This window comes from Bombus pyrosoma, linkage group LG10, assembly GCF_014825855.1.
Source record: "Bombus pyrosoma isolate SC7728 linkage group LG10, ASM1482585v1, whole genome shotgun sequence".
Classification (NCBI taxonomy): Eukaryota; Metazoa; Arthropoda; class Insecta; order Hymenoptera; family Apidae; genus Bombus; species Bombus pyrosoma.
This window is the reverse complement of record NC_057779.1, coordinates 430027-456858: the sequence shown is the minus strand read 5'-3', so window position 1 is coordinate 456858 and position 26832 is coordinate 430027. Positions and strand designations below refer to the sequence as shown.

Here is a 26832-nt window from a genome sequence, read left to right as displayed (position 1 = left end):
TCCGGTTACGAACGCATTTTAAGAAGCCTCGCGAGCATAGAATGCCTGGGGTCGAAAAATAAGGGGAGAGAGCGGGTAAAATGCTTTTCGCTTCGATAAATCGATATGAATATGCGTCACGTGATTGCTTTTGATATAGACATTTTGAAATGTGACTCTCCATAACGTTCGTGTACCGTGAATTATTGTGAATCCGTCATAGTAATAGCAAACTTCATCGAGCCTTCAAAAAACGTTTTCAAACAATATTTTTTCTTTTAATTAATAATCTTAATCGATAATAACGCTTTGTCAAAGCATACTTCGTGATGTATAACGTGAAAGTGTTAATAGACTCACCGGTTTCGTCGTAGTTCGTTCATGATGTTTCTAACTTTGACTTAAATGTACGCTGGATGTTCGAAGTAGCTAATTTTCTGTTTGGACTAGTAAAACTTCCGTTTATCTTCGATCTGGCACAGTTTAAAGTATTGTCTCAGACCACGGACTTTTCGTTCGTCGCGCTTAATCGAAACGCGGGATTTTGCGTGCTGGACGACATTAAACGAAACTAAGATGGTGCTGCCATCTGCAGGAGAACTGATGAAGTTCTTGGCGGGAACGAAGCGGGACACCGACGTCATTTTAAAAAGGTAACTATACATATACGCACATACAGTGACCTATAAAAGTATTTCAACACTTACCGCAGAAAGCTTTACAAATATCTGTAGTATTAATTATATACATTCATATATTTGAAAGCAATATTCATGTTGTATACTTCTAGTTTTGACTGAATATATGATTATTATAGCAAATATTCTACAACTTCTATATACATTTTCAGATTCGTTTCAAATTTTACTGATACGATCATAACAGTCGAATCTTACTATAGTGCAACTAACATTTCAAAATGTTCTGCACAACTCACATAATATATCCATAAAAGGTTTCTACAAGAATGTTTTCATATGCTACTGTACATACATAAGTTAATTATTTAAATTAATTAGAATACTAATGACAAATATAATTGAATAAAAAAGATAATTAAAAGTTTATCTTGTGCTGCATAAACTGGATATCGCCAAGTTTCCACAAAATTAGATTTTATTACTTCCTTTTTCTTTACAAGAACACGAGTCTTTATTACGTATCTGTAATATGTATAAAAATTAATTTACATGCTCGTTAGAATGAAACAATGAGAAAGAGGATATTAAGCTCGAGTTATACTTTATTCCACCGGTAATAGGAATCGCGGAGAACTTTCTTTGCGTAAGCGTTGTTATAACTTCGAAATAACAACAAAGACAAGAGAGAGAGAGAGAGAGTGAGAGAGGGTGGCAGGGAGGTAGAGAGAGGAAGATAAGAGATATTCATATTACAAAAATTAACAATTATATAACTTTTACCACTGAAAACTTTCCGCTTGAAAAGTTCAACGCTTTCGCGCTTCTCGCGTACGAGAATAACTAGAATCGTGCAGCTAATCCTGACAGAATAACATATAGCACCTGAACTTCGGAAACCACCGTAGCCGCAAAATTTCGTGATTTCAAAATCTCTCTGAACGAACCTAGATACATAATTACTGAAATGGAATGTCGTATATCCTTATGGTGTCCTAGAGACAAACGAAATACAGTAGAACCTCGTTTATACGAACAAGTTAATATTCAGCTTTAGATATATGAACTTATATCTAAGCTTCTATTATTCGAATTAATACGAGGTCGAGCTTATTTATGCTCACCTTAGCTCTAATTATATGAACCCGTATTCTTATAACAAATATATGCAATCATTTGTTTGTATTTAAAAAAAGTCCCTATATCAAAAATGGAACGTAGCTTTCACATTAACCTTAGTTTTCTGAACGTCAGGTCCTCTTGCACAATTGAGGAGGTTAAAAAAGAGCTCTGCTCCTATATATTTTGTTATTTGTATTTATTTTATACTTTATTATTTCGAATTTATGGAAAGTTGAAGGCAATAGCTAGTAAACTATTATCAAAATACTTGATTATCCCAACTGTCTTACGACTTACTCTTACCCCGACTTATCCAGATAAAAAGCTTCCACTGTAATTATTCCGCTTCGTGTAACAATTTTGCGGTTATGGTCGTTCGCAACAAGGAAAAAAGGAATGCTTTATATATATCATCGTTATAATACGAACTTAGAAGACTTGAGAACAAAGCATGCGCTTTCTTGAAAACGAACCATTCCTCGCCAATTTTATTTCCATACATTTTTCATCTCGATCGATGATTTTGCTCATTTTTATCGACCAATCGAAAGATCAACGGATCGTGTGCATAATCCATATACACAAAAGCACCTCGCGTAACGAAGTCTCGTTCCATTCTGTCCAAATACCTCGAACGCGTAAAAACGAAACGCGATTCTCGACATTGAGTTAAAGCGGACCGAGATAATTGGGATTAATGCTTCGAGTCGAGGCGAGAAAGTTTGATTAATGTGGTCGGAGCGCGATGGTCGATCTCCAGAGCTGGTTAACTTATAATTGCCAACTTTCTCGCTGAAACACGGACGACACGATAGTCGCCGCGCAAAAGAATCGGCGAATTTTAAATAAGGACTCTATTAAACGCAACTTATCCTTCGACTAAGATTATTAGACTGCGGATTTTTATGCGTTTGTAAAACATTTTAAGATGCAAAAATGTATAGAATGCATGTAATGTGCAAAAATATATCAAATATCGAAAGTACAATGCTCGTTATAATGTATAATAGGTGAAACGAATTTCTCCTAAATTCTCATGTCTTACAGTTGTGTTTATAAAAACATGAACATTGCATAAATATCCACAATCTAATGATTATATCCTCAAGCACATCTCAAATAAGATAATAATCGTTATTATAAACTACGAAGAACGTGGAGGTAGCGCGTCAGATCGGAATCGTTCTCGCATTCGGTGACATATTTCAAAGTTCCTCGTGCCAAAGTTTCAAGAACCAGTTGTTCGAAAACCACCTTCTCCCTTTGTTTTCTTGGCTATCATCGTGAAAATCATCTTGCATAATCGTCACCTTGATCAACTCTTTAGTTGACTCTTTAGTCAATAATTTACTGGCAAGTAAAGGCTAATCTCGTAGATTAGTTCTTACACGTCACTCGAAGTTCCTCAAATTCGTAGTTAAGAAGGAATGTATCCGTAGAAATAAAGAAAATAGAGAAGAACACGATGATAAAAGAACTTGCAGCACCTTTAGTTTAGTCTCATCACATGTACCAATTTATACACGCGATGTATTTCTTCGTATCCATGTATCGAATCGATCCAGCGAAATCGTTATATTGTATATATACTATATGCATAAAAATACGAAATCGTAGTCGACGTTGCTAGTTCCTCTTGCTGGAATTAATTAGATACTTGCAGCAATGCGTGAGCAGGTGCTTTTCACCGGTGATGTCATGGGGAACATTCGTGGGACTCGTCGATTCCCTGGTGTAAATATCCAAACCGTACTGACCCTCCTCGGGAAAGCTGATCGAGAAAGTCACCACGTCGTCGTCAGCGATCGAGTGCGTTACGTATTTGGAGAGTCGTTTTTCCTCGATTCCGTTTTTGTGCAACGTCGCCATGAAGTCGGTCAGCGGTCGCGACATTCGGAATTGGATCTCCAACTCGCGACCAGCGAACACTAAGGCCTCCTGGTTATAAAAACAATGGTTATAAAAACATAGCTTTTGTTAGAGCGATATATATCTTGTAGAAGCATCTTAAATCTTGAAATTGGCAAGTGCCTTATTTGTGTACCTGATGAGTTATTGGTATGAGACCAAACAGTCTCGTGGCTTTGGTTGGACCCCATTCGCCACTCGCGCAGTCTGGCAATGGTACCATCACTGTTTGCAATTCCTCGCATGCAATTTTGAATTTGCACACGCTCTTGAACTTCATCGGCTCTCCGGTTAAGTATTCCTTCGGTGTCACCGCGTTGGCAAAAATATCCAAGAGAAAAGCCCCTGAACAGGGCGCGTGCACACGAAACGCAACGATATTCCCAACGACAGACTATGAACACAAATTTCCGAATAAAATCTTAATATGTAATATCCTAACGGTAAAAATTCTTCGAAAAATTGTACAGTTAATCTTAAAGCTCGTGTCATCCATACATAACACTGTACAAACGTAAATAGTACCCTGATATTTAGTGTCGTTAAAATTTGACTAATTACGTGGACTGTCCAAACAGCTCGTTAAGGCCACATTGAAAATCAATATTGGAAAACGCTAATATCGTCATAAACATGGGAAATGCCGATGTTTAAACAGACCTGAACCCACCTAACTACGAGTCCTTTACGAATTTCTGTTCGCCAATTAACTTCACTTGGCGAGCAATTCATTAGCAAACGATTCTTAAACTCCTATTAAGAGTCTCTTCCTTTAATGACACTTTCTTAATTAGTTTATACGAATGCGGCTAGCGGATAATTAGCCCGTAAAACCGTGAAAAGATGTCGCTCTCCGTAGCCGGTTCGCGGCAAAGTATCTTGCGTTACCTGCATGACGAAACGTTTCAATGACACGCCGTCGTATCCGTCGCCGTCGTTGTCGTAGAACTTGAGATTATAGTGAAAAATGAGGGACGACTGCATGTGAGCCGGCATCGCTATCCTGACGGTCGCGGCGCCCGTAGAATCCGTGTACATAACGGCATTCGTGTTCGTATCCGGAAAGTAGAGGCCGTACCTGCCGAATTTACATAAAACGTGAGTAAATTCTTTTTTTCCGTATACACAGTCGGTCATAAGTATTATATAGGACATCTACTCGTTACATTTATTGAACATTCTAATAAATTTTAATTTCTTTATTATAAGTCTTTTGTAAGTTCGTTAATTTATTCGCGTCAAAACATAATGCGAATGAATTGATAGATTTACTCATTACATAAAATTAAAAAATGAAAGCAACGAATAGCACTCTATTCATACTAAATATCCGCAAGTGTTCAAATACTTATGGTCGATAGTGTATGCTATGAATAGTTTTAATGAAATGGTTGGGTACGGAACTTTGTTAAGCGAGAAAGTTAAGGAATTTAGTTTTTTAACGAGTATTTGGCGAAGGAGTTGCATTACCTAAAGAACAACGAACGCACGAAAGGTAGCTCTTCGAAATCTTTGAGCGAAATCGGTTGTTTGAGCAATTGCCACTCCTCTTGAAGGGGGAAGAACTCGTAGATGAACTCTCGCGGGTCTGTCAGGAAATAATGATCGTCGTATTCGTATCTGCGAAGAACAAAGAGTTGAATAGGTTGAAGAATTGAAAAAAACTGTGTCATGTCAAATGTTCAAAATAGAAGGTAGGTTTCAAGGAAATACCTCAAACTATCGTTCTTAGCTTTTGGTTGACCAGGACGAGGAACTTCTTTGGCATTGACCAGATGTCGTGCCCCCCAATTGCATTGAACGAATCTCCACGCACCAGCAACGTAAACTGCGTTCCAGCTATTCCGGAATCGGTTGTCCTCGAAGCAAACGCCTGGCTGATAACCAGCCGACTTGCTGTAACCCTTTATAACCACACAGTGCAATCCAGCGTAACTGTAAGAATGTGATACGCAAAGTGAGTCACAAAAAACAGAACACCAAATCTAAAATACACGATTGATCCAAATAATGGAGATCGTAACTGTATTTAATACGTTCGATCGATGTGTGAAACTTCTGGTCCGTTTGAAACGCTAGTCTATCATTATTGTTTCCATTCATATAATTTTGAAACATGGAACCAGTCTTACCGGTGAATTATTATTTTGGGCGTGTCGTGAGAAAGATCATTGAGGTGTTGAATTAGTTGCGTTTACCTGCATAGTCGTTTGAACAGAACGTGGTAACTTTCAGTTCCGTGCTTTATGCCTCTCAGCAAGCCCATAGGCGTGTCCCCGCGCAGATTCTCGTCGAACTGCATGGTGTTTAGATTCTTCACGGTGATCCATCGGAATATCGTCCTAGCTTTTTCTATATCTGATCCGCATCTGCTCACCAACTGTCGTACCAGATCTGTGAATGTTTTCTGATCTTCTTGGGCTACCTGATTTATTAAAAGAACAAAAAAAAGAATATAAAATAAGAACGATGGACTCAGCAATGTTAAGACACATAAAATCATGTTAAATTAAATTATTTCTATTATTAATTCCAAATAACAATTTCTATTATTTTAATAAACTTTTGCCTAAATAGTTTTCTAACGTAAAAGAATTTTAATAAAATCGCGAACAAAGTTAAGATCCGAAAGTTAAGATCGCGAACAAAGTTAAGTCCCGAAAGTTAAGTTCGCGAATAAAGTTAAGAAAGGTATTTTCGAAACCGTGATTCCACTTCCGTTCTATCCATAAAAATACAAATTCATAGAAACATTCACACTCTATTCATCACCCAATTTCCACCAACTCCGTATAACTTAAACATTCACGAGAACTAGCACAATACCTCTTTCACCCTTCCATTCCGCCAATGGTACCGTACCGTTCAATGGTATCATAACGAATAGCCTCGACACGACGCCGTTGTCATAGGCGATCAACCGTTTCCTCGCTATCCTTCGAATGAAAGAAAGGTCGTAAATCGATTACGCGAGGTCTTCGTATATAGACGGAGACCGGATAAAAGCGAGGCCGTCTCGAATATATGAAAATATCGGTCCGCACCGATTCCAAGCCGCCCGTTTAAAATTCCACGGGTGTAACACACCCCCTTTCGACTCTTCCTCGACGTTACATTTACAAGGGGATGACGGTGTTAAAGGGGGTTGGCACTACGACGAGGGCTTACCGAAATAGCTATCTGATCCATGTCAGCAAACTCCAGAGGATCATTGTAGATGTGATACTTTGCGAGAGCAGGGGGTTGTGGGGGTGGAGCACGCGATGGATAAGGCAAAGGCGGCGCTTCCTGGGCATAACCGTCCCCTTCGTCGAGATACAAGCTCTCCTGCCGCATATACTCGCTTCTTGCCTCATTGATCAGCTCCAACATCTCCGAGCTCTGTTTTTCCACCAATGCTGCGGTCGCCGCCCTGAAAATTGATCAGGAGTTACGAGAATTCGCGGTTCATCAACGAATCGCGAAGGACCTATTATCAAAGTGCTAATGCAAACACTGGAACTTCATTCTGATTTTGATATCTTCAGATCCAAATTTAGTTGGTACGCGTATGTGGCGAAGATGTAGATTGATTATGTGGTTAAAATGATGAATCTTTTTTATTTTCATTTTAATATGCGTATGAGACGATGTTCGTGTAAAATTCGCTTGATTTAAAGAAGAACGTTTCGACTTCTGATCTGTCTTTTTCTTTTTTCTTTCCTTTTTTTCTTTTTTGCTGTTTCATATTTCTCGAGGGGGAATATTTTCTTGCTAAAATCTCTGTATTTTATGATTCCTGCGTAGGATGCGCTTGATCCCCGGCTCATGAATATGTATCTATTTTTTTGTACAACTGGAGAAAAGTTTATCAAACTCTCGGATATTTTTTTTAATATGTGCATACGTAGACGAGATGTCTTACGTAGTAATTCATACGACGTTTCAGGCGAGTGTCTCGCATATTTTTCCATTAAGATACGAGATACCTTGTCTACGGATTCGAATGGAAATCATTTTCTGTACTTTTAAAAATAAATTTTTTTTTATACGGAATGACATTTAACTGCGCCTATCAAATGTTAACTTTTTTTTCCAAATGAATTACATAGAACTCAACTGAATTTTTAGATTACTTGAGTGAAGCTTAATCATCGATAGATACAATAAACCAGGAAAGAATTTGTTAATTAGCAAGTAGAACGATCGTACTTCATTCGTGAAATACTGAGAAAGAGAAAGGAGAAGTTCTTATAAAATTGTTCAATGTTTAGTGAACTCGACTGCTGCTGTGTAAACAAAAAGCAACATTTTCTTAGAAGAAATGCAAAATTATATAGAACGTGGATATAACAATGTGGTACTAACGAAGAAAAATCTCACTCGATTTTCTTTCCAACGCTCTAATCCACTTTCTACAATGTAAATCCCATTGTGTAAAAAATACTTGCTACACCACCAGGAAAGACTTTGTTGTTTTAGTCTTTGACACCAAGTTTCGTAGGTGAAAATGGGTAGTTTTCCCACGGAAAAGTTAACAATCGTCAAATCAAAGGGTTAATCGTGGGTCAGCTAGCCCAAGAGTGCTGCTTGCCTTTCTTGCATTTCATAATGAACGTAATCAGAGCAGCGTGCAATAGAATCAGCTTAATTAGGTAATAAGTACCGTTCGTGCTCCAGCATTTTGCGCGTGAGACTTTCCTTTTTCTTGTCCCTACGAAGAGTCATGTTCTTCTCCAAGTCCTCCTTCTCTTGTTGAAATTGCTGGGCTCGGGCTCTTCCACCTTTTTCGCGTTCCCATCTGGCCGATAGTTCCTCCAGTTCCTTCTCCCATTCGTCCTATTCAATTAAGAAACACGATCTTTTAATCACAGAGCTTGCTCGATATCGATCCAGATATTCCCAAAACGATTTTCTTCTCCAGGTACTTCGAATTTAAATTGGAATATATTAATTAACCCTGTTGCAAACTTTTCATCCTTCAAATTTAATTTCAACCCAAGAAGAGGCTCTCAATTTTTTCTCAAGATTTCGAGATCATCTGTATTCTTTTAAACGAATTACTCTATTTTTTTTTCATACAATAATCGGTGCGTCTTTTTTTATTTTTTAGACAAAAATATTAAGATACCTGGGTCTGAAAATGATCAGTTCAAGAGATACTTTCAGTTTAATTTTATGAAAGAGATATTTAGGTGACCTATTTAACTGTAACATCCTGTATGATTGTACCACCTAGTTCACAAATACAGTATTAGCAAAACTGTATATACGTGTAATATGATAGAATTAAATTCGGTTAAAGATGAAAGAAGCACGTACCCTAAATTCCTCTCGAATTCGTCTGTCTTCCTCCTCACGATGGTGAGCGAATTTCCGATAGAGGTCATCCTCCTCCTTGCGATGTTTCATCTCGAGTCGCGTCTGCTCATCTCGATCCTGATAATTGCAACAAAAAAAAAGGGTCATCAAGGGCCTTTCTCTTAATTATGAAAGAAAAAGAAGGCCGGAATTTTTTGCATATCCTCCTCGTCTGCCGCGCGGGAAATTTAAAGGAACTCGTTGGATCGGTTTCGGGAATCGCGTTCAGCAGAAACTCGAACGAGTTTCACCGGGGATGGCTCGCAATTAAATCGAGGTATCTTCTTCGTCTATCAAAAAGCGGAGGCCGCACCTAAACGTCCCAGCGACGGTCGTCCAGTTTTTGTCGGCTTTACTTTCACGCCGCGTTTCTGCTTTCCTTTTGGCTGGAAACGAGATGCGCGCTCCAGAATCGTTCGACAAATCGAAGCGTTCGTAGGGAAGGAGAAACGAATACCGATGGAGCATTAGTGGATTCGTTCTCCGTTTACAAAGTAATCGATGGAACACAGATAGACACTCAGTTTGAAAAAGGGTTTCTTCGGATTTGGTATAGTGTTACGCAAGCAATTTCCTGCGCAAGTCGGTCGCGCGTACAAACTCAGATGCCCACGCTACAGTTACGTCATAGCAGCGCACGTTATTGCGTGAAATAACCGCAAATAAGGACAATGTTAGAGAGCACTGACATTTCGAAGCTGCTTTTTTTACGCTTAGAGTTTTTAAGAGTTGTATGAAACGATTCGACGGAGATATTTGAAAATTTATAGATGCGTCATGTATTGAAACATGAAAAGTATTAAGACATACCGAGAAGAAACTGGAATAGCCTGTAAGGATCACGTAAAATTAATTCGAACAAAAATTGAAAAAATTGCAACGTAGATAACGCAAGCAAGATAAAAACTTTTTGAATAGTTATAACAAATTAACAGTAAATTATTTACATAAAAATCCTCAGAGATACAAAATACGACCGTAAGATTCTATCTCTATGGTCGAATCGCTCTGTACAGTAAGGAATGTTGCGGTTGTGCTTGCTGAAATTGCTTAGACGAGCCTCAGCCTCTCGCGGCGACAGATGCAATTAGGCTTTTTCCAGAAAAAAAGGAGACAACAATTTCTCGTAACGACCGAGAAGTTGCTATTTTCAAATCGATGGTCATAGTATGTTACTTGTTCTGTTAATCTTGTCGTTTGCACTCGAGTGGATCGGTAAAAATTATCGACGAAACGATGAGAAAGCGCGCTAATAGAATTAATTCGGACCATCTGTTTACTCGCGTCATTGAAGAAGCACTTTCCTGTGACTACTTTACTACAACTGACTGGTTAACCAGCATTCCATACCATAGAGTTCTCTGTTTTCTGTTTGGAGAAACACTTCTTGTAATAGCCAAGAACCGTCTTCGTCGTTTGCTATCGTTTCATATTCTACGCTCGATAGAATCTTTCATTTCGATGTTCGTGGATGTTGAACTATATCGCGATTTTCATTTTATTTAGTGTGCTAACTAAAAGATTTAATAAAGACCTTGCTCTCTTTGGATGTAATAAGATAGAATAAAATAAGAAATCTCATTAATAGGATTAATTCGATCGATCTGTTTACCAGCGCCGTTAAAGAAATATAATTCTTTTTGATGCCTGTTTTCGTGACTGGTTCGTGACCAAGATTCCGTCACGAACCTTCCAACTGCTATTTGCTTTTCCCTCGAACGGACAGACGTGTTTGATCCGCGAATACGTTTTTGCTAAAGTCGATTTTACTAAAAATTGTCACGTTCAATAAGACTCTGGTTCTTCGCGCGTATCGATAAAAAACGATACAGATAAAAAGCGTATGCTGTCTATTCAATTCCATCTTGCTAATCCCGTCGTTCGTAAACAGAAGATTTGTATCGGTCTGTGATTAAATTCAAACAGAGTTCCGCAAGATTGTCAGCTTCGTGTAGTTCGGATACTCTACCTAATTAATTTTTCCGTGAACGAAAAAATTCGTATAAAATTTATTAGAGAATTCTGAGATCATTCGAATATTTTGGACACCGATAGACAATTCTCCTAAAATTCTTCAAACACCAACAAAGATAAATATTTAATCCCAAAATCAAACAACAACACGATCTTGTTAGTAGAATTTTAGAATCTCATCCTTATGTTTATCACATGTACATAACAGAAACATTCTTTACGAACATCCACAAAAATGTCTAGGAAAATAAAAAACTAAATTAATAGCAAAACGTTATGAATAATTTAATTCCATCGTTACGCAATAATCGTACGTCAATGTCCGAGACGCAAGATCAGACCATTCGCGCCAATCTGTCGTTCAATCCGCCAGTCTGGCCGAAAAAGGAGCGAGAAGAAAGTAAGAATAAAACCGATAGACTGTGTCACACAGCATTGACCGCAACAGCGATTCCAATTAACATCCGTGGGTCGTTTGTTGGCGAAGGCGCGTGAGAGGTGAACCACAATCGCTCTTTAAAACAGGATACGCACACGGTGGCCCTCTCCGCCCCTCATTTGCTCTTTCTTCTCCTGTACACGACTTCTTCCGCGACCGCGAAACGATTCTCTAATTAACTGTCAGCCGTGGTACGCGAGTACCGCAAGCGGAAGCGATTCTGGGTCCGTACGCGAGCTTTCCTTCGCGTGTGCACACTGTCATGGAAAGAAGACACAAGGGAAACGCGTTCTTCCGTGGCAACAGTTCGGTTAATGTTCACGAGGACGTTCGTCGTTATTGTTCTCGGATGTCACGGAAGCAGGTGAAGAAAGTTGAATCGCCGCGTCGCGTGAAACCTTGACTGAGGAACGCGTTTATAGGAGATAAAACAATAGCACGATAGTTCCACTCTTAATTTGCATCGCACGCGTATCGTATCGTAAAACTACCATTGACTTTGATTCAAGATATTATAATGAATATGTTAATTAGTCCCGCTTTATTCGATTTATTCTAGACTCGAAAGTTGTATAATTTAGTATATTTCAAAATATTCCAATCGTTCATTGAATTACCACATTCATATTTGATTCAAGTATCGTGTTATTCAAGATATCATAACAAATATATTAATTGAGCTAGAGTTGTTTAGCTCGATTTATTCCAAGTTTAGAAGTTGTACAATTTGATACGGTTTAGAGTATTACAATTTTTCACTGAATTACCACACTCGTATTTGGTCGAAGCATCATACTATTCAAGGACTATTCGCACTAGCCATACGTGAAAATTCATTCCGCTCTGATAAATCCATAAAATTCAACTGTTCTTTTTTTTTATTATTTCAATATCGATATCAGGCTGCAGATCGCGTGAATCTCTTCTAACAGTTCGATACACAGAACGATCTCTATTTTATTGCAACCGATAATAACCAGCAGCGCGTTCGACGAGACCGTTAGCTAAAACGAATCATACTTTCTACGTTTGAGAGGATGACGGGCACGCCCGAGATCGGTTTGCCCACGCGGCTTCCCAATTATCGACCTCTCGTAAACGTTCCACGATCGTTCTCTTTACCCAACCTATAGACAATAAGACGGAAACCCATGTTGGGTTTCTACGATTCGCAGAACCATGATCATCACCAGATCACCAGTGTTTGACGATTCACGAGGCGTTCGAACGGACAATTTCGAAGTTGATCGTCCGATCGTAAGAAACCGCTACCATTGCAACGAGCGTGAAGCGTAAACGACCGAAAAAATCAGGCGATGAAAGAAACTGTGGAGACAGCTTCGTCTCCTTTCTATAATTTTCTAATATTTTTCTAGACACTGACAATTGTAATTATTGCGGTATGATGAAAATGGCTAATAATAATATGTATACAGAGTGTTTCTGTGATCCTGATATAAGCAAGAAGATGGTAGTTCTTTATGCAAAATTATAAAGTATAGAATAAAACCTTCGCGCAGAAGGCTTCATTTTGAAGGAAACGTCTTTGAAGATTCGCCAATATTCGATTAACTGTAAGTTTCAAAAGTCACGAGACTTTGTACGAAAGTTTCTATGAAAGAGATTCGCGGAGCTATCGATGTAAAAATGTTATGAAAATATAATAAGAAAAAGTCATTGAACAAAATGGTGTACGTGTTACTCTACAAAACACTAGTTCTACGGAAATAAATAGCCCTTAAATTTGTTGATTTTCTCACAAGCTTCCTAAATAAACCAATAAATCAATAATTAATATATATTTAATAAAATTAATAAAAAGAATTCTCCGATCAACGAACTTAATAACTACGTCGAAGGACGTTCATATCTTTCGATTTCTCGTCAACGGGACGCAGAAGGAAACGAAGCATAGACACGGTGCACGACCCTGCTCGTTGCCCACGCTACTTTCGTTTCGTAAGAGCGTGCACGCAGGTAGGCTGACATTCACGAAATACTATAAATAACAGCCGTAGCCGGCGGGAGGCGTTTTGCTGAATGTACACGCGAAAGCGGATTGAGAGAAAACGCGCCGATAGTGGAGCGACTAGCGGCTCGGCCTTCTTCTTCTACGCCGACACCGATGGGAAAAGCAAGCCGGCAATCTCATTTTCATGTAGGGTCCGTCTTCGCGGCGGTACACATTCCTCGCTTGTCAAGCGATTCGCGCATGAAAGTCACGGCTGCTGGCACGGAATCCCGGTACCCGGCCCGCATTCCATCGCAATCGGAAATTCGGGCTTCCGACCATTTTCCATTAAAACGCGTCTACCTTCTGTCAACGCGTATTTCTCGCTCCAACTAATCAACGAACTTAGTTATCGTATATATTCCACTCTTCCTAGTATCTTTACGCGTCGCTGAGCACAGGCGAAATACCAGATTTTGTTCTGCAGCGTCCTATGGCTCTCGAAAACCGGATATCGCGCCCTGTTGCTCGGTGAACGATTGATTGATGTTTGAAATACGTACGTTTATAATTTCTACAATGAGTGGAAAAAGCTTTGGCACGTTATTTCTCAGAGGTTTGCTAAGTGATTAACAAGACAGTTCAATCTGGCAGATGTAAGAGTCGTTATTTATTACTATCGACTCGAGTGGCGAAAAGTAATTCTGCCTAAATATCTAGAAAAGCGTGAAATTCAAATCTGATTTTCTATACTTCAACGCAAACTCTCGTAATCAGGTCGTTAAGAAGTTATATTAATCAAGAAACGTAATTAACACAGTCCTGAAGCAACTTGCTCCAGATATTTTTGAAATAAATATCCTAACTATCCTCGTCTTCAGTTTAACGTACTCTTTGTTTATTGCTATCTATCATATAATATATATTTAACAAAAACTATTACGAAGGCTTCAGGAAAAAATAACGATACCTTATACCGTCGATCATAAGCATTAGCACACACACATTAGTCTACTTACCGATTATACTTATTCAACGATTGTAACCGATTTTACTTTATTTAATATTTTGTGTTACAAAGCGCGTATTTACGATTTAAATAACAGGTTTATAATAAAATGAGTAGAAACTAAAGTCAGAGAGAACCATCCAATTTACATTAAATATCAGTAAGTATCTTGATATTGGCTTTCTTGGTCCAAAATGCAAATACAAAGTGCAAATGCAAAATTGCAACACGATTGTTTATCCCGAAAAACCAATATCAAAATATCTCATCATCTTGAAAGTTTAAAATCCAAAAACCAATAACTATTCGAATACTTATGGTGGACGGTATATATAGCTTCTATATCAAATAAGTAAAACGCGAGTAACCAAGATTCGGATTAATCAAACCGCGGATAATCGGAGCTGAATTAATCGAGGGCTCCGCTGTAATAATATTTTGATAAAACGATGGTCCGCGTGGTGGTAATTAAGCTCGATACCTCGCGTAATTACGCGGCAGATCGGTGTTGGAATAGAGGTAACCCGCTCCTAATATGGCGGTGACCGTGACGAATGATTTCACCGGACTATGCGAATGACTCACCAGATAATAATCGATGGGCTTCTCGCGTGCCTTGCTGTAGCCCTTCTGAAGCTCCGTCTGCTTAAGGGCATGGGCGATGTGAAGCGCGCTCGCGTCGAATCTCCCGTACTGGTAGCTCCCGTCGCCGGAATAATTGTGGTTGTACGGCGAGGACGTTCCTCCGCCGGCGTTCCCATGAAGATCACGCTGGGACGAATTCGTGGCCGGCGGTGAACCATGTCCGTTTAGGTGCCTGGCACAATTAGGCGAGTCTACATTATCGTAACTGCAACAAAATTATGCAACGGGTCTTCAGGGGGACTAGGGATCGTCGTCGTCGTCGTTGCCTCCTATAGAACATCATCTTCATTTCAAAAATTCAAAATGTACGATGGATGGAAAGTTTAATTAGGTAATGTTATTATACGATGTGATCTTCTTTCGAATAAACTAAATAGCACGATAAGTAGCAACGTAGCAAAAGCAAGCGATATCGCCTTTTTCACTCGATATTTCTTGGTGAAATTCAAATGGACGATAATAAATGCCGTGACAAGCGTATACCAGTCGTGTCATTTTCCAAAGCAATTTTCCCTCATATAGTCAAAATAAAAATACTAGGAAAATATGATGAACGTAAAATTTGATCATTCGAAGCGAAAAATAATTCGACCGTATCGCTTGTCGGTGTGATTTCCCTTCGTGTGATCGAGACGAAAAAGACTAAGAAATACACCAAAGCCAAATCGCTGCATCGACTCGATTCGAGCTTCGTTTAACGACAAGAGAACCGAAAGAAAAGAAATTCCTGGTAACCGTGATCCTGACTCGTGCAACATTTGCCGCAGCTTCCGGCATTTAGCATGCAAATTCAATGATTCCGCGCATCAAAGAACTAGGTCAGCCTTTTTAACGGGGCCTTCGAAACGTTTTCCTACGTGCGAGTCTGCTTCGCGCGGAGCTCATCAGCGATTCAGCCGCGTTCCAACGAGCATCCTAGAACTAATTACCACACGGGCCTGAGCCGACAAGCCTGATTCATTGGCTCGACTTAGGAAAAATCCTGACAACAGCCGTCTCGCGCACGAGCACCGCATCGCTTATGAGAAACCAGAAAGTCTCTGGTTAAATGAATGTGTTACACCTTCTCTCGCTCGTTCTCTCCTCCGGGGTTCATTCACTTGTGACTGAAGCCGCTGCTTCTTCTTCTTCTCCTTCTTTTTCTCTCTCTGTATTCAGACATTCTGTCTTTGTCGCGTACACGCGCGCGCTCCTTATGTCAGCCGGAGGCAGAGAACTCGCGAAACGCAGCTACAAGAAATTCTTCCACTGCACACGCGTTAACCCATGTGTGTACGCATACATCTCGCGGGTTTGTTCAATGGTGAAAACGATATACACCGGATCACGAAAGCATTTGAATAGCTTACCATAAGACTTTTGTGTTCATATTATTCGTTATCGTATGTTACAATACAAAATTTTGAAATTTCATTAACATCGTAATGAGACACGACTGTCGTGATTATATTGGTCAAATATAAAACCAATCTGAGAACGTACATACAGATTACAAAATATTCATTGTAAACATATATTTAATAAAAAGATTACTGTACAGCATAAATAGCCATCTTAAATGTATAATAAGAATTAAATACTTTCGTAAGCTTGAGAAGATTATCCATATCCAAGCCATATGTATTAGAACACTTGCAGATATTTATAGAAATCTCAGAAAAATATTCAGGGTGCATATCATATACAAACAGACATAAAATATCGCAAGTGGAATACTTGTCACGTCTAACTAATAAAACCAGGAGGAAACATTTAATTTGTATCGAATATTACATTTTCTCCAGGCGCAGTAAATATCCTGTATAAATTGACGGCTTTAGAATTTTCAGGAAACAGATGCATTCGATACTCGAGAGGTCCAAACGATTAAATTCAGACATTCTCACGACCCATCGACCTTTACGTAACGTTTCTATACGAGTACGTTTAGTGGAGGTTGCACTGGTTCTTTTGGAACCTTGAGGTACTTCCTGAACGTTGCAACAGGTCTTTCTCTGATCGATTTTATAGCCTGCAGGGTGTAATTGGGAAAAAGAATTAGTCCAAACGAACTTTCGTTTAATTTAGGCACAACACGCTCCTTCTTCTTGTAATTAAGCCGAATCGAATAGATTTTACCGTTTTATACTTATTTGTGAGGTACATTATGTACTATGCAGGAAAATCTTGCTGATTCTGATCTAGCTAATGAGAACTGTATTTCACTTCCAATTACTACTGCTTCTTGATTAACATAGATTAAAATCGACTGGCTGGACATTTTAGCGTTTAACTTAATGCTTCAATTTGGTATTGTACTATATCACGAAGACTATTACACGAAAGTTTTGTTGCAGTACACGTGTTTAATTATTCAGTCTAATTATCGAAAGCAATTTCATTTATATTTTAACGCGCAACGAGATATTTCACTTGTTTTCCGGATCGATCGAAAAATGAACGCAGGATCGTCTGGTCGATCGCGTCCGCATGAATCTCTCGGAGGCGAGCTCGTTATTTCAAGGAAATCGGGTCAGCCATTGACATTCCGGCCGGAGAGCAAGTGTGCTTCTCGCGCGCACAATCGCGGTTTCACACTTTGTTCAAGACCTGGTCGGGATTAAGGCCAATGTGGCGATGCGTTATGTAACGAAGATGAACCAGATGCCTCGGCTAACACGTATGCATATAGGCCCCGGGAATGACTGCCAACCAAACTTTCTGTGGTAAATTTCTGTGGCAAATAATTATAGGTAAAAAAATTCAGGACTCGACAGACTTGTAGAGAAGTGTCCGTGTTACGTGACCGATCTGCGCGTCAATTCTCGCGTGAAAAATTTCGTGAAATCGCCAGAAGAATGAATATCTTCGGTTGTAACGTACATTTTTGGAGAAATTGAATTTATGTTAATTTTCCAAGAGATACTAACAAAGAATATTCATCTCGGTCGTAATTTGTTAAGATGGAAAAATTAAGTTTCCTCCTCTTAAATGCTTCCGCTGTACTAAATTTGATCATATAAGACCATTCATCTCAGTCGTTTGTTATTCTGTGTTCGGAAAATACATCACGAAGAGTATAACTGCGGCACGAATTTACTGAACGAACTAATAGTTGTAAAAAGTAAATTTTCTCTTCTTCTTTGAAACATCTAGTGTCCTTTATAAATCATTAAAAAAACTCGATTTTACGGGGATGAAATCGAAATCAGTAAAAGATGAATCGAATCGGCAATAAAGCATTAATCGTGCGTCGTCAAGGTTAAGGAACACGGTTAACAAACCGTTAACAGGGTCGTTTGAGCACAAAAGGCCGCGCGACCATTTATACTCCACTTAAACGGCGATCTCGATTTAACACCGAAGGGAAAGTGGTGAAACCGAACGTGAAGCGAGTCGATCGACTTTCCGGCGGATCGTTCAAGAGCCATTAAAACACAGGAAACGTAAAGGAGAGCCGTGCACGTTAATTTTCTGTCGGGGCTGTTGTACAGCAATTTGCGTTTAACGGCTACGTCGTATACGATTCTATTACTAAAAAGAAGACCAGAATGAATAATCCAAACTGTGACAGACAACGATGGAATTTTAACGAGGTTTAACGCGACTTTATCGTGACGAATCTCCCTCACCCAGCCATGATTTTCTCTTTCTCATTAAGGAATTTTAATGCATCGTACGTAGAAATTCGCGATTTTCTGCGACGCTCTCAATCTCTTGGAAATAACATTTTTTTAAACAATTGGTAAAATATTATAAAAGTACGAACAGTAATATAATTTAGATTTTTAAAAAAGAAGATAGATCGAGAGTCGTTTTTTTAATGAGATATAATCTAGTAGAGTAGAATTCCATTTATATGAATTATATTTTAGTTCGTACAGGATTAAATCGGCTTTTCAAAAGCCACATCGATATACTTCATTTTCTACGAAGTTTTCAATTTCAAAAATCAAGTACGTGTATTTAATTGAGTCGGATTGAAGATAGGTATTTCATATCTTAAAAAGCGAGAGACTTCTTATACTCGTGAATTTATTACAAATTTTTTAACATCCATGGGTCAGTGATCTTCATCAAAATTTTCAAAATATGTATTGCTCCGTTTGTACTTTTGACTTTCACAAAATTTTCTAATTTATCAGCTACTTTTAAAAGACCATTTTTGAACCTGACAGATCATCTTCAGTTTGACTTCCCTTTCATAATAAAATTCTCCTGTTCGATCATCGCACGAGTTTAAGAACAGAAAATCAAGGAAAATATTCCACTTGTCGCATTTTTCTCTTACAATCTACATTTGTAGAAGATATTTTATCTGTCATCTCGCGAATCGCGAAAATATTAAGCTCGGAAAAATTCAGAGAGATAAGAAGAAAAAAGGAAAGACAGGAAAGAGAGAAATGCTCAAGTTAATTCAACGATCGCTTTCAACGTATGATTACTAGCAGTGCTAGTAAAACGTTCCCAGCGTAATTCAACCCGTAACCTTTGGAATAGCAATACCGGTTACGTACGATCAGGCCACGTCCTTGGAATCGGCAAGCGCGACTTAAGAAGCCGCGGCTTAATTACGCGCGTGTGTCACGTCCCTCCCACATTTAGACTTGAAAATTATATGTTACCGCGACGTTCCACACGACACGACACTTTTCCTGAATCGATGACACCTCGTGCTACCGCACGGTATGTCAGTCGTTTCCGGTAACACGGCCACGAACCAACAACACGAACAGGATAACAAGTCAATGCGAATAACCGGACTCTCGTTTCAATTGCAACTAAATAGTTGCCACACGTGTTACGTGTAACTAATTTTCTTATTATGATTACTGTTATTTAATCAAGGTTTCTTCGATCATGAGAAGATTGCGTCCAATGTATTCTAGTAACGAAGTTACGTTGTGAATTCCGATCAGTATTTCTCAGATTCTTTTTATTTTCCCTCGTAGAATTGCTGCGATGTTGTAGATACATATAACAGTATCGAAGAATCGTCGTGTTGTACTGATATTCCGATAAACGTAACAGGGAATAAGAAAAGGGATGCATTGGTTAGATCAATCGCCATTCAATTTGTTTCTCGCGTTTTCTAACCTGGGTGCAGCGATGTAAGATTGCATGAAGAAAGCAACTGCGATTCTTTTTTTCTATACAAATTTGTTTTAACAAAGAAACGAACCGCAGATTGATTGTTTGAAATTACAATGTATTTCATAAAAACTAGAAATTTAAAAAGAATCGAGTCTGAATAGGTTTTTTTTAAGACAAAAATTTCGACTAAACGAAAATCCTATGACCAATTCTAAGACGAATCAAACCAAATGACTTCCAACCTGGTCGATACACCTATCCCGGTGCTAATTCATTCACCAAGGCTCGACCAATTTCTCAGTGGACCAAATTAACACACTCTACTACCTCCTGCTTAGCAAGTCTACAGCACACATTCCTTCCACAAATCTACCGCAAAGTTCTATATCCCGAAGACATGAAATCATTATCAGCTTCCATTCACTCTGTTCAAACCAGAGGATCGCTGGTAGATCTACACGAAGCTTAACATTATTAACAAATCGCGACGCTATTTAACCTGTTAAAAATCAATTATTCGAGACCACTTCTCTATGGAATAAGAAACATTGAACTATCAGGAAATGTGGACGAATTACAACAGAAGATTCCGTTTTCAATGAACACGAGCAACAATTTATTTTACACAGACTCTATCAATTATGTTAGAAATCTTCGAAATCTTACTACAGGAGTACAACCATAAATACAGAATAAACTAGCGAAACTCGAACAGCAATCAGTAAATGTGAACAATGGGAAACTCTGCTTTCATCGAGCCTCGGCAAACAATCTATAGTACCACAGACGCTATAGTAACAAGTAGACTACAGATTCCTACACATTTATAGGCAATTTAAAAGTGTAAAATTACACAGAATGCATATAATATAAAAGAATATATAAAATACCCAAAGTATAATTTATAGTACTTGTTAAGTAAAACAATTTTATACCAAGTTTCTACCTTTTTAATTATATTCTGGAAAATATAAATTTGCATAAAAGTCCGCAGTCTAGCGTTAAGGTACGATGGTGAGTGTGCCTTACCAAGGTGGATAAACTCCCCGCGGCGACGCGCCACCAGCTCTGATCTGTTCATTGACGTAACCGCTTCTCGGTACGTTCAGCGCGGACCTAATGCCTACACTAGATCCGTCCAAGGTTCCTGGACCTGGCTTGGGAACGTGGCTGCTACAGTACACCTCCTTATCGTTGATCGTATGCTGGTTGTTGTAGTAGGTCTTCAGGGTCAGCTTAGTGCCGCAGATCGCGCACTTGAAACAACCCGCGTGAAAGAACGTGAAGTCCTTCAGTGGACCGACTCTGTCCACTTGGTAGACGGTCTGAGCGCATCTCAGACACGTGCTCTCGTAAAAATTCGGCCGATACATCGTTTTCCTCGATCAGGATCCCGTTGTTTAGGTTTCCGTTTCCTGGTTGATTCTTCTGTGTCCTCAGTCAACGCTGCACCTCGCTGTGGAACATACCGCGTGCGACCTTGAAAGTGAAGATTATCGTATCAGTCGAAATATTAGGCGAAATTGAACGACGAAGAGAATTAAATTAAATGTTTTATAATATAATAATTCCAAGCTCCAGTGGAAGTTTTGGTAAAGACTTGGGCGAAGGTTAAGGTGAAGATTAAAATCGGGATTAAAACAAGGCTCGATTTCATGCGATTTCACAGTCGATTTGCAAAAAGAATAAAATTTGTTTGTGTTAAATGATGAGACAACTATGTATGTATGTATACCGTTGTTTTTGCAATAGAGAATGCATCTTCCTTCTGTTTCCACGACAAAATGCAGAAAGGTGTAAAATATGTTTCATAAGCTGAAAACGTGTGCCTTAATTGACGGTAATTACCTCGATACAAAACGCGTGCAAACGAATCAGACCGCGTCTATTTCTTAACTCTCAATAATTACTTCTGCAGGATGTTTAAAAAAGAGAAAGAAAAAACAGAAATATACAAGATAGGAAGAAACGAAAGAGCTAACAGAAAACTTGAACCGATAGCATCTCGATCGTGAGCGATTAAAAAGTATAAACCTATAAACGCATTAGCGCTATTAAGAATGACCAATACCGCCGACACTTTCCTGTCGACTTTTGCAACGATTCGTTGCCAATACTTTTCATAGTGGGCGACCAGCAAACGGATAATTGCAACAGATTTCACGAGCTCACGGTACACAAGTCTGACATATAACGTCATATCGGGATTTTCACACGTACGTCCTCGTTAACGCTTCGTTCGAAAGATAACAGATTTCGTGTTACAATCACATCGTGGAAATCGCATTTTTTCATTCCACTCTGTTTGTTCATCGTTTCCTACGTTCATGTCCATCTTTACGATTGCTTCAGAAGGCTCGAGGAAATTATTACGCTTTTATAGATAGAAGTAATAATTTTATATTATCATGCTTTTTCTAGATAGATTTAACGAATTCTTACTGAGCCACTTGCGACTCTATCGAATTTTGTTCGTTTGCGTATGTTTCTAGATACAATACTCGAGGAAATTATTTACTATGGAAAAAAGATTCTGTGCTTTTTATAGACAGAAATAATGAATTCTCGTTGAGAAACTTACGATTCCATCGAATTTCGTTCGTTTGCATACGAAATTCGTGATTTTCCACGATTTCGTTGATTCTGCCTTGCGATAATTGCTTTCTGGCATATATTACGATGTTTGAACAAGCTTCGCTCGAATTTCGATAGATTCTTTCGATTGTATTCTGAATTTGTATTTCCATGAGCAAAAATCATATTCTGTTGACGAGATTTCTATAGAAGAGGGTCTTTAACGCGTTTCTAATGACGAGTTTAGATTTTCAATTAACGCTATGATTGCGATATAACTGAGAAAATGATCGTGAAGGCAAAACTGCGTGTTCGACACTGTATCCTCTTTGAGTCACGTTATGAGCTCAATAATGAGTTGTATTTTCAACGACGATATAAAAAGTGATATTAGAGATTAATCAAAAGAGCCAACGGTGCCAAAAAAAGTCTGAATAGCTGTGACGACAAGAACTACTGAGCCAAAATAACCAGAAACGAGCATGAAACCAACAGACCATGCTCGAAAGTATTCTATTCACAAAATCACAAAATGTAATGCTAAAAACATACAATCTTCTTCTACATTAATGCACGATTGCGTCACGAAATTACACGAACGTAAAGAAACATATTATGTATCTTCTTTCGAACGAAGTCACGCATCATACTGGAAACTTTCTAAATGAACCGTGGAGCGTGTTTCCCAAATTACTACCTCGGTTTCACCGGTGTAATCGCGTTACGATACGACGATCGAGGTTTCCCTTTTCTTTCCACGATTCCTCCTGTACACCGACCGAATTCTCCCGTTGCGCAGCCAGCGACCACAATGGCGATTACGTCATACCGTTAGCGACCATGCACAACAATACCGTAATAAACGCAGGATAGCTCGTCTCACGCATCACCGAATCGCGGCTTTCCGCTCGCCACGACACGCACTGATTCTTTTTTTCAGCCGCTGCGAGTCTCTCCTTGATGAGCGTAGGACAAAAATTCGCGGACGAAGATGGACACGCTGGAAAGTTCTTCTTCCGGAGAACGGGCATATGTAGGACAGTCGGTGGTCGGGGAAAGCATTTTATTTCGCGAATATCCTGTCGATATTAAACATGTTCTAGGCTTATCAACGTCTATCCTAGCGTGCAACGACGATTCTTTGTGCCACTCGGCCGTGAATACTTTGAAAATATCTGATTGATACGTCGACTGAACAATGGAGGCTAGCTTGTTAGAAACTTTATCGATGGAACGTGGATTCGTAAAAATAGTTGAAACGTTGTCAACGTTATCTTCGAACACGTTTTAAGTCGGTGTAGGATGTATATCTAGGGAAATTTTGAAATTCATTTGCATATGGTATAGGTCAAACGTTTGGGATCACTTTTTCAATTGTTATACCGAATCTACTATTAATCATTAACTGCAGAGGCACGAATTTTTACTATTAATCCTTACATATAACTTGTTCGTAATCTTTACGCATAAAATATCAAGAATAGTCCTCGTTTATGTGGAATTTACTGATTTAACGAAGTAACGAGCTCGGTCGATTTGCGTCCCATGATGTCCCGGTAGTCGTGAATGTTTAAGGACGCTCGTAAATCGCACCTGCATTCAGCGTTTCATTTTTTCCACATTGCTCGTCTTTTCCGGATTTACCTTGCTTTTTAGTTTTTCACAATCGTTAATTCGCAACGTCCCCGTCGCGCTCGAACAGATCACCGACTTCGCGTGCATTTCAATCGCGTTACGCAACGTCGAAAGAGGAAATCGTAACGAGTCCTCGTGAAACGCGACACTTCCAATTACGGTCTCTCGTCGGTTTTCATTCATCGTGTTAAGCGTGTGTGACCAATGAACGCGCAATTTTGTAAAACGAAATATCGACGTACATACGTATTTATGCATTTGGTCGTAGATATCATATGAAAAATGTGCATTTCCTTTGATTAAAATAAATGTAATTTTATAAACCAGCAAAGTTAGTTTATTAACACACTGTGTATCAAAACTACACGTTTTTCAAATTTTTAGTATTCTTAGATATTTCTCGTACAAATTTTTTTTTACATATTTGTTGTCTCGTTCGTCTATTTTCATGGCTACAGTATCGGCTAGAAAAAAGTTTAAGAAACCAAGGACGACTAGAATGTTCATTGGCAATGGTGTCTTAAAAACCTATATTTAAAAGAGAGGAATTTCGTGTGTATTCACTGTATCATTCTAAAAGAAATACTGAAAAGCTTCCAACACTACTTCAGATGAAAGATACACAAAACAAAAGAGATAAGATGATCATACCGCAAGCGAACAATATACTTCTTGACGTAATCTAAGTACAGAATCTAAAGCCTTCAAACGGACATTTTATATGTTACAATCTTATCCATACACTTTTATCCATTAATCAGCAGACGCTTATCACGTAATTTACGTGTTTATAAAGTAAAGTTGGCACTTATTAATCATTTATTATTATATTAGATATATTTTCAAGATCTAATCTCAACCTATTTTAGCAAAAACTATATTTCAAACTCTCAAATATCCAGAGATTTATTAATATTCTCCAAAATTAAACCTCCTACCTAATCAAACGAGAAAAACGATTTCCCGAGCATGTGACATCGGGATTCGTTGAAAATTGGTACCGTCCAGCATGTGAAAATTATTTATTGCATTCCACGCGTCGTTTATCACTCGATAATGCCCGCTTGAATACCAGTGTCCCCATTCTGGCCCACCTTCTCCTAGGTATTTACGCTCAGCGCGCGCATACGTACGTATACATGCAATGACACACGCGTGCACTCACGTACACACACAACCCACAAACGCACACACACACAGCTACGTAGAGCGCGTGTACGCGCCACGTAACTCCATGTATCACGTTAAGGAAATCGAGAAACCTTATATCGAGGTGGATCGAAGAATATGAGGACCGCGAGTCTGAATTCGAAGCCTGCTCGATGTTTAGAGACAACAGGTTAACGGAAAAGGCGTGTTCCCGTGTTTGCGACAGTTTGTCTGGTTACTTAACGCGCGAAAGTACCGGTGAATAGCGGGCATTCCATTGAACAGGCACATCGAAGGGGCCTGGTACACGTTACACGCCTCTTTCTCCGTCATTCTCCGTCCCTTTCCATCCCAGAGATTTGAATGATTTCACCGTGCACTGTGAAAAAGGCGAGAATCGCGAGAATCCCCCGAGGCGCATCAGATTTGTCAAACACGTGTATCACGCGAATACAAGAGCCACGTAATAAATCGTGCGCCTATGAAACCGATAATCAAAGCATCAGCGAGAATATCTCGGAGAAGAATATTCGCCGAAGCGAGTATCAAACGAGGCACATGATTCGACCGGTCGTTCTAGCGGCAAGACAATTGGAGCAGCGAGCAGGAATGAAAAAAAAGCTGAATATAACCAGCAAGGCCAGTGTTCCCTCTTACCCCGTGGTCGACACCAGAACGATATCTGCGCGGATACTCACGTTCTCATGCTTTCATGTCCACTAGTTTGGTCCACAAGAATCCTCGATGATCGTTCTGGTCCACCTCGAACATCTCTTCGCAAACTTTCCGTTCCTTCCTCTATACGTCCCGTCTTTTAATAAGTTTCTTCTTATTGACGATTCGACGACAAAGTCTCGCGATCGACGATCGATTATATTCCACGATTTACTTTCTATTGACTTTATCGTACTCCGTCTATGAGAAACCAAGACACTGCGGAAAAATCGCGCACGATATCATGAGCTTCTCTCTCGTTGCTGCCGCACCGTGCATTGAAATCACCAGGTCCCGATGATCACCGCAGGGCCAATATCAGAAGACATCGTGTTCGCGCGCGCACCGTCTTCCATCGAACGAACGGAGAATTGAACAAAGAAGAACAATTCCAGGAACAAGTCCACCTGGCAGGTAGGATATTCCGACTTCACGGATCCCTAACAGAGTAGAAACTGTGATCAAGTCGCTCCGACGCTGCTCGGAACGACGTTCCGGTTTTGGCTGTTCGATCTCGATTATCGAGTACACCACAGAGGACCGGGCTGATAGTCTCGACCTTCACGTCGACGCGTACGAACGTTTTCTGGCACGGTTTTCGTGTGTCCGTCACCTGGAATTGAGGTCCCGCCACCAAGCGAGGCGGCCACGCGAGAGGTCGAACCTGAATATCGCCACCTGC

General features: G+C 39.4%; 1 protein-coding gene across 2 annotated transcripts; it reads right to left on the bottom strand.

Moving 5' to 3' along the window:
• Positions 1 to 1077: 1077 nt before the first annotated feature.
• Positions 1078 to 26832, bottom strand: LOC122571547 (hillarin). Of its 2 annotated transcripts, none has more exons than XM_043735427.1 (12): positions 26135 to 26832; positions 21108 to 21557; positions 14946 to 15210; positions 8949 to 9065; positions 8293 to 8465; positions 6816 to 7059; positions 5846 to 6072; positions 5361 to 5582; positions 5118 to 5267; positions 4536 to 4725; positions 3784 to 4041; positions 1078 to 3677 (listed from the first exon to the last, which is right to left on the bottom strand). In XM_043735427.1, exons 2-12 carry the CDS (start codon positions 21449 to 21451, stop codon positions 3366 to 3368), a joined length of 2502 nt encoding a protein of 833 aa, XP_043591362.1. In that variant the 5' UTR covers positions 21452 to 21557; positions 26135 to 26832; the 3' UTR covers positions 1078 to 3365. The 2 variants fall into 2 exon arrangements, with proteins under 2 accessions (XP_043591362.1, XP_043591363.1); XM_043735428.1 differs by having other exon boundaries at positions 14946 to 15177.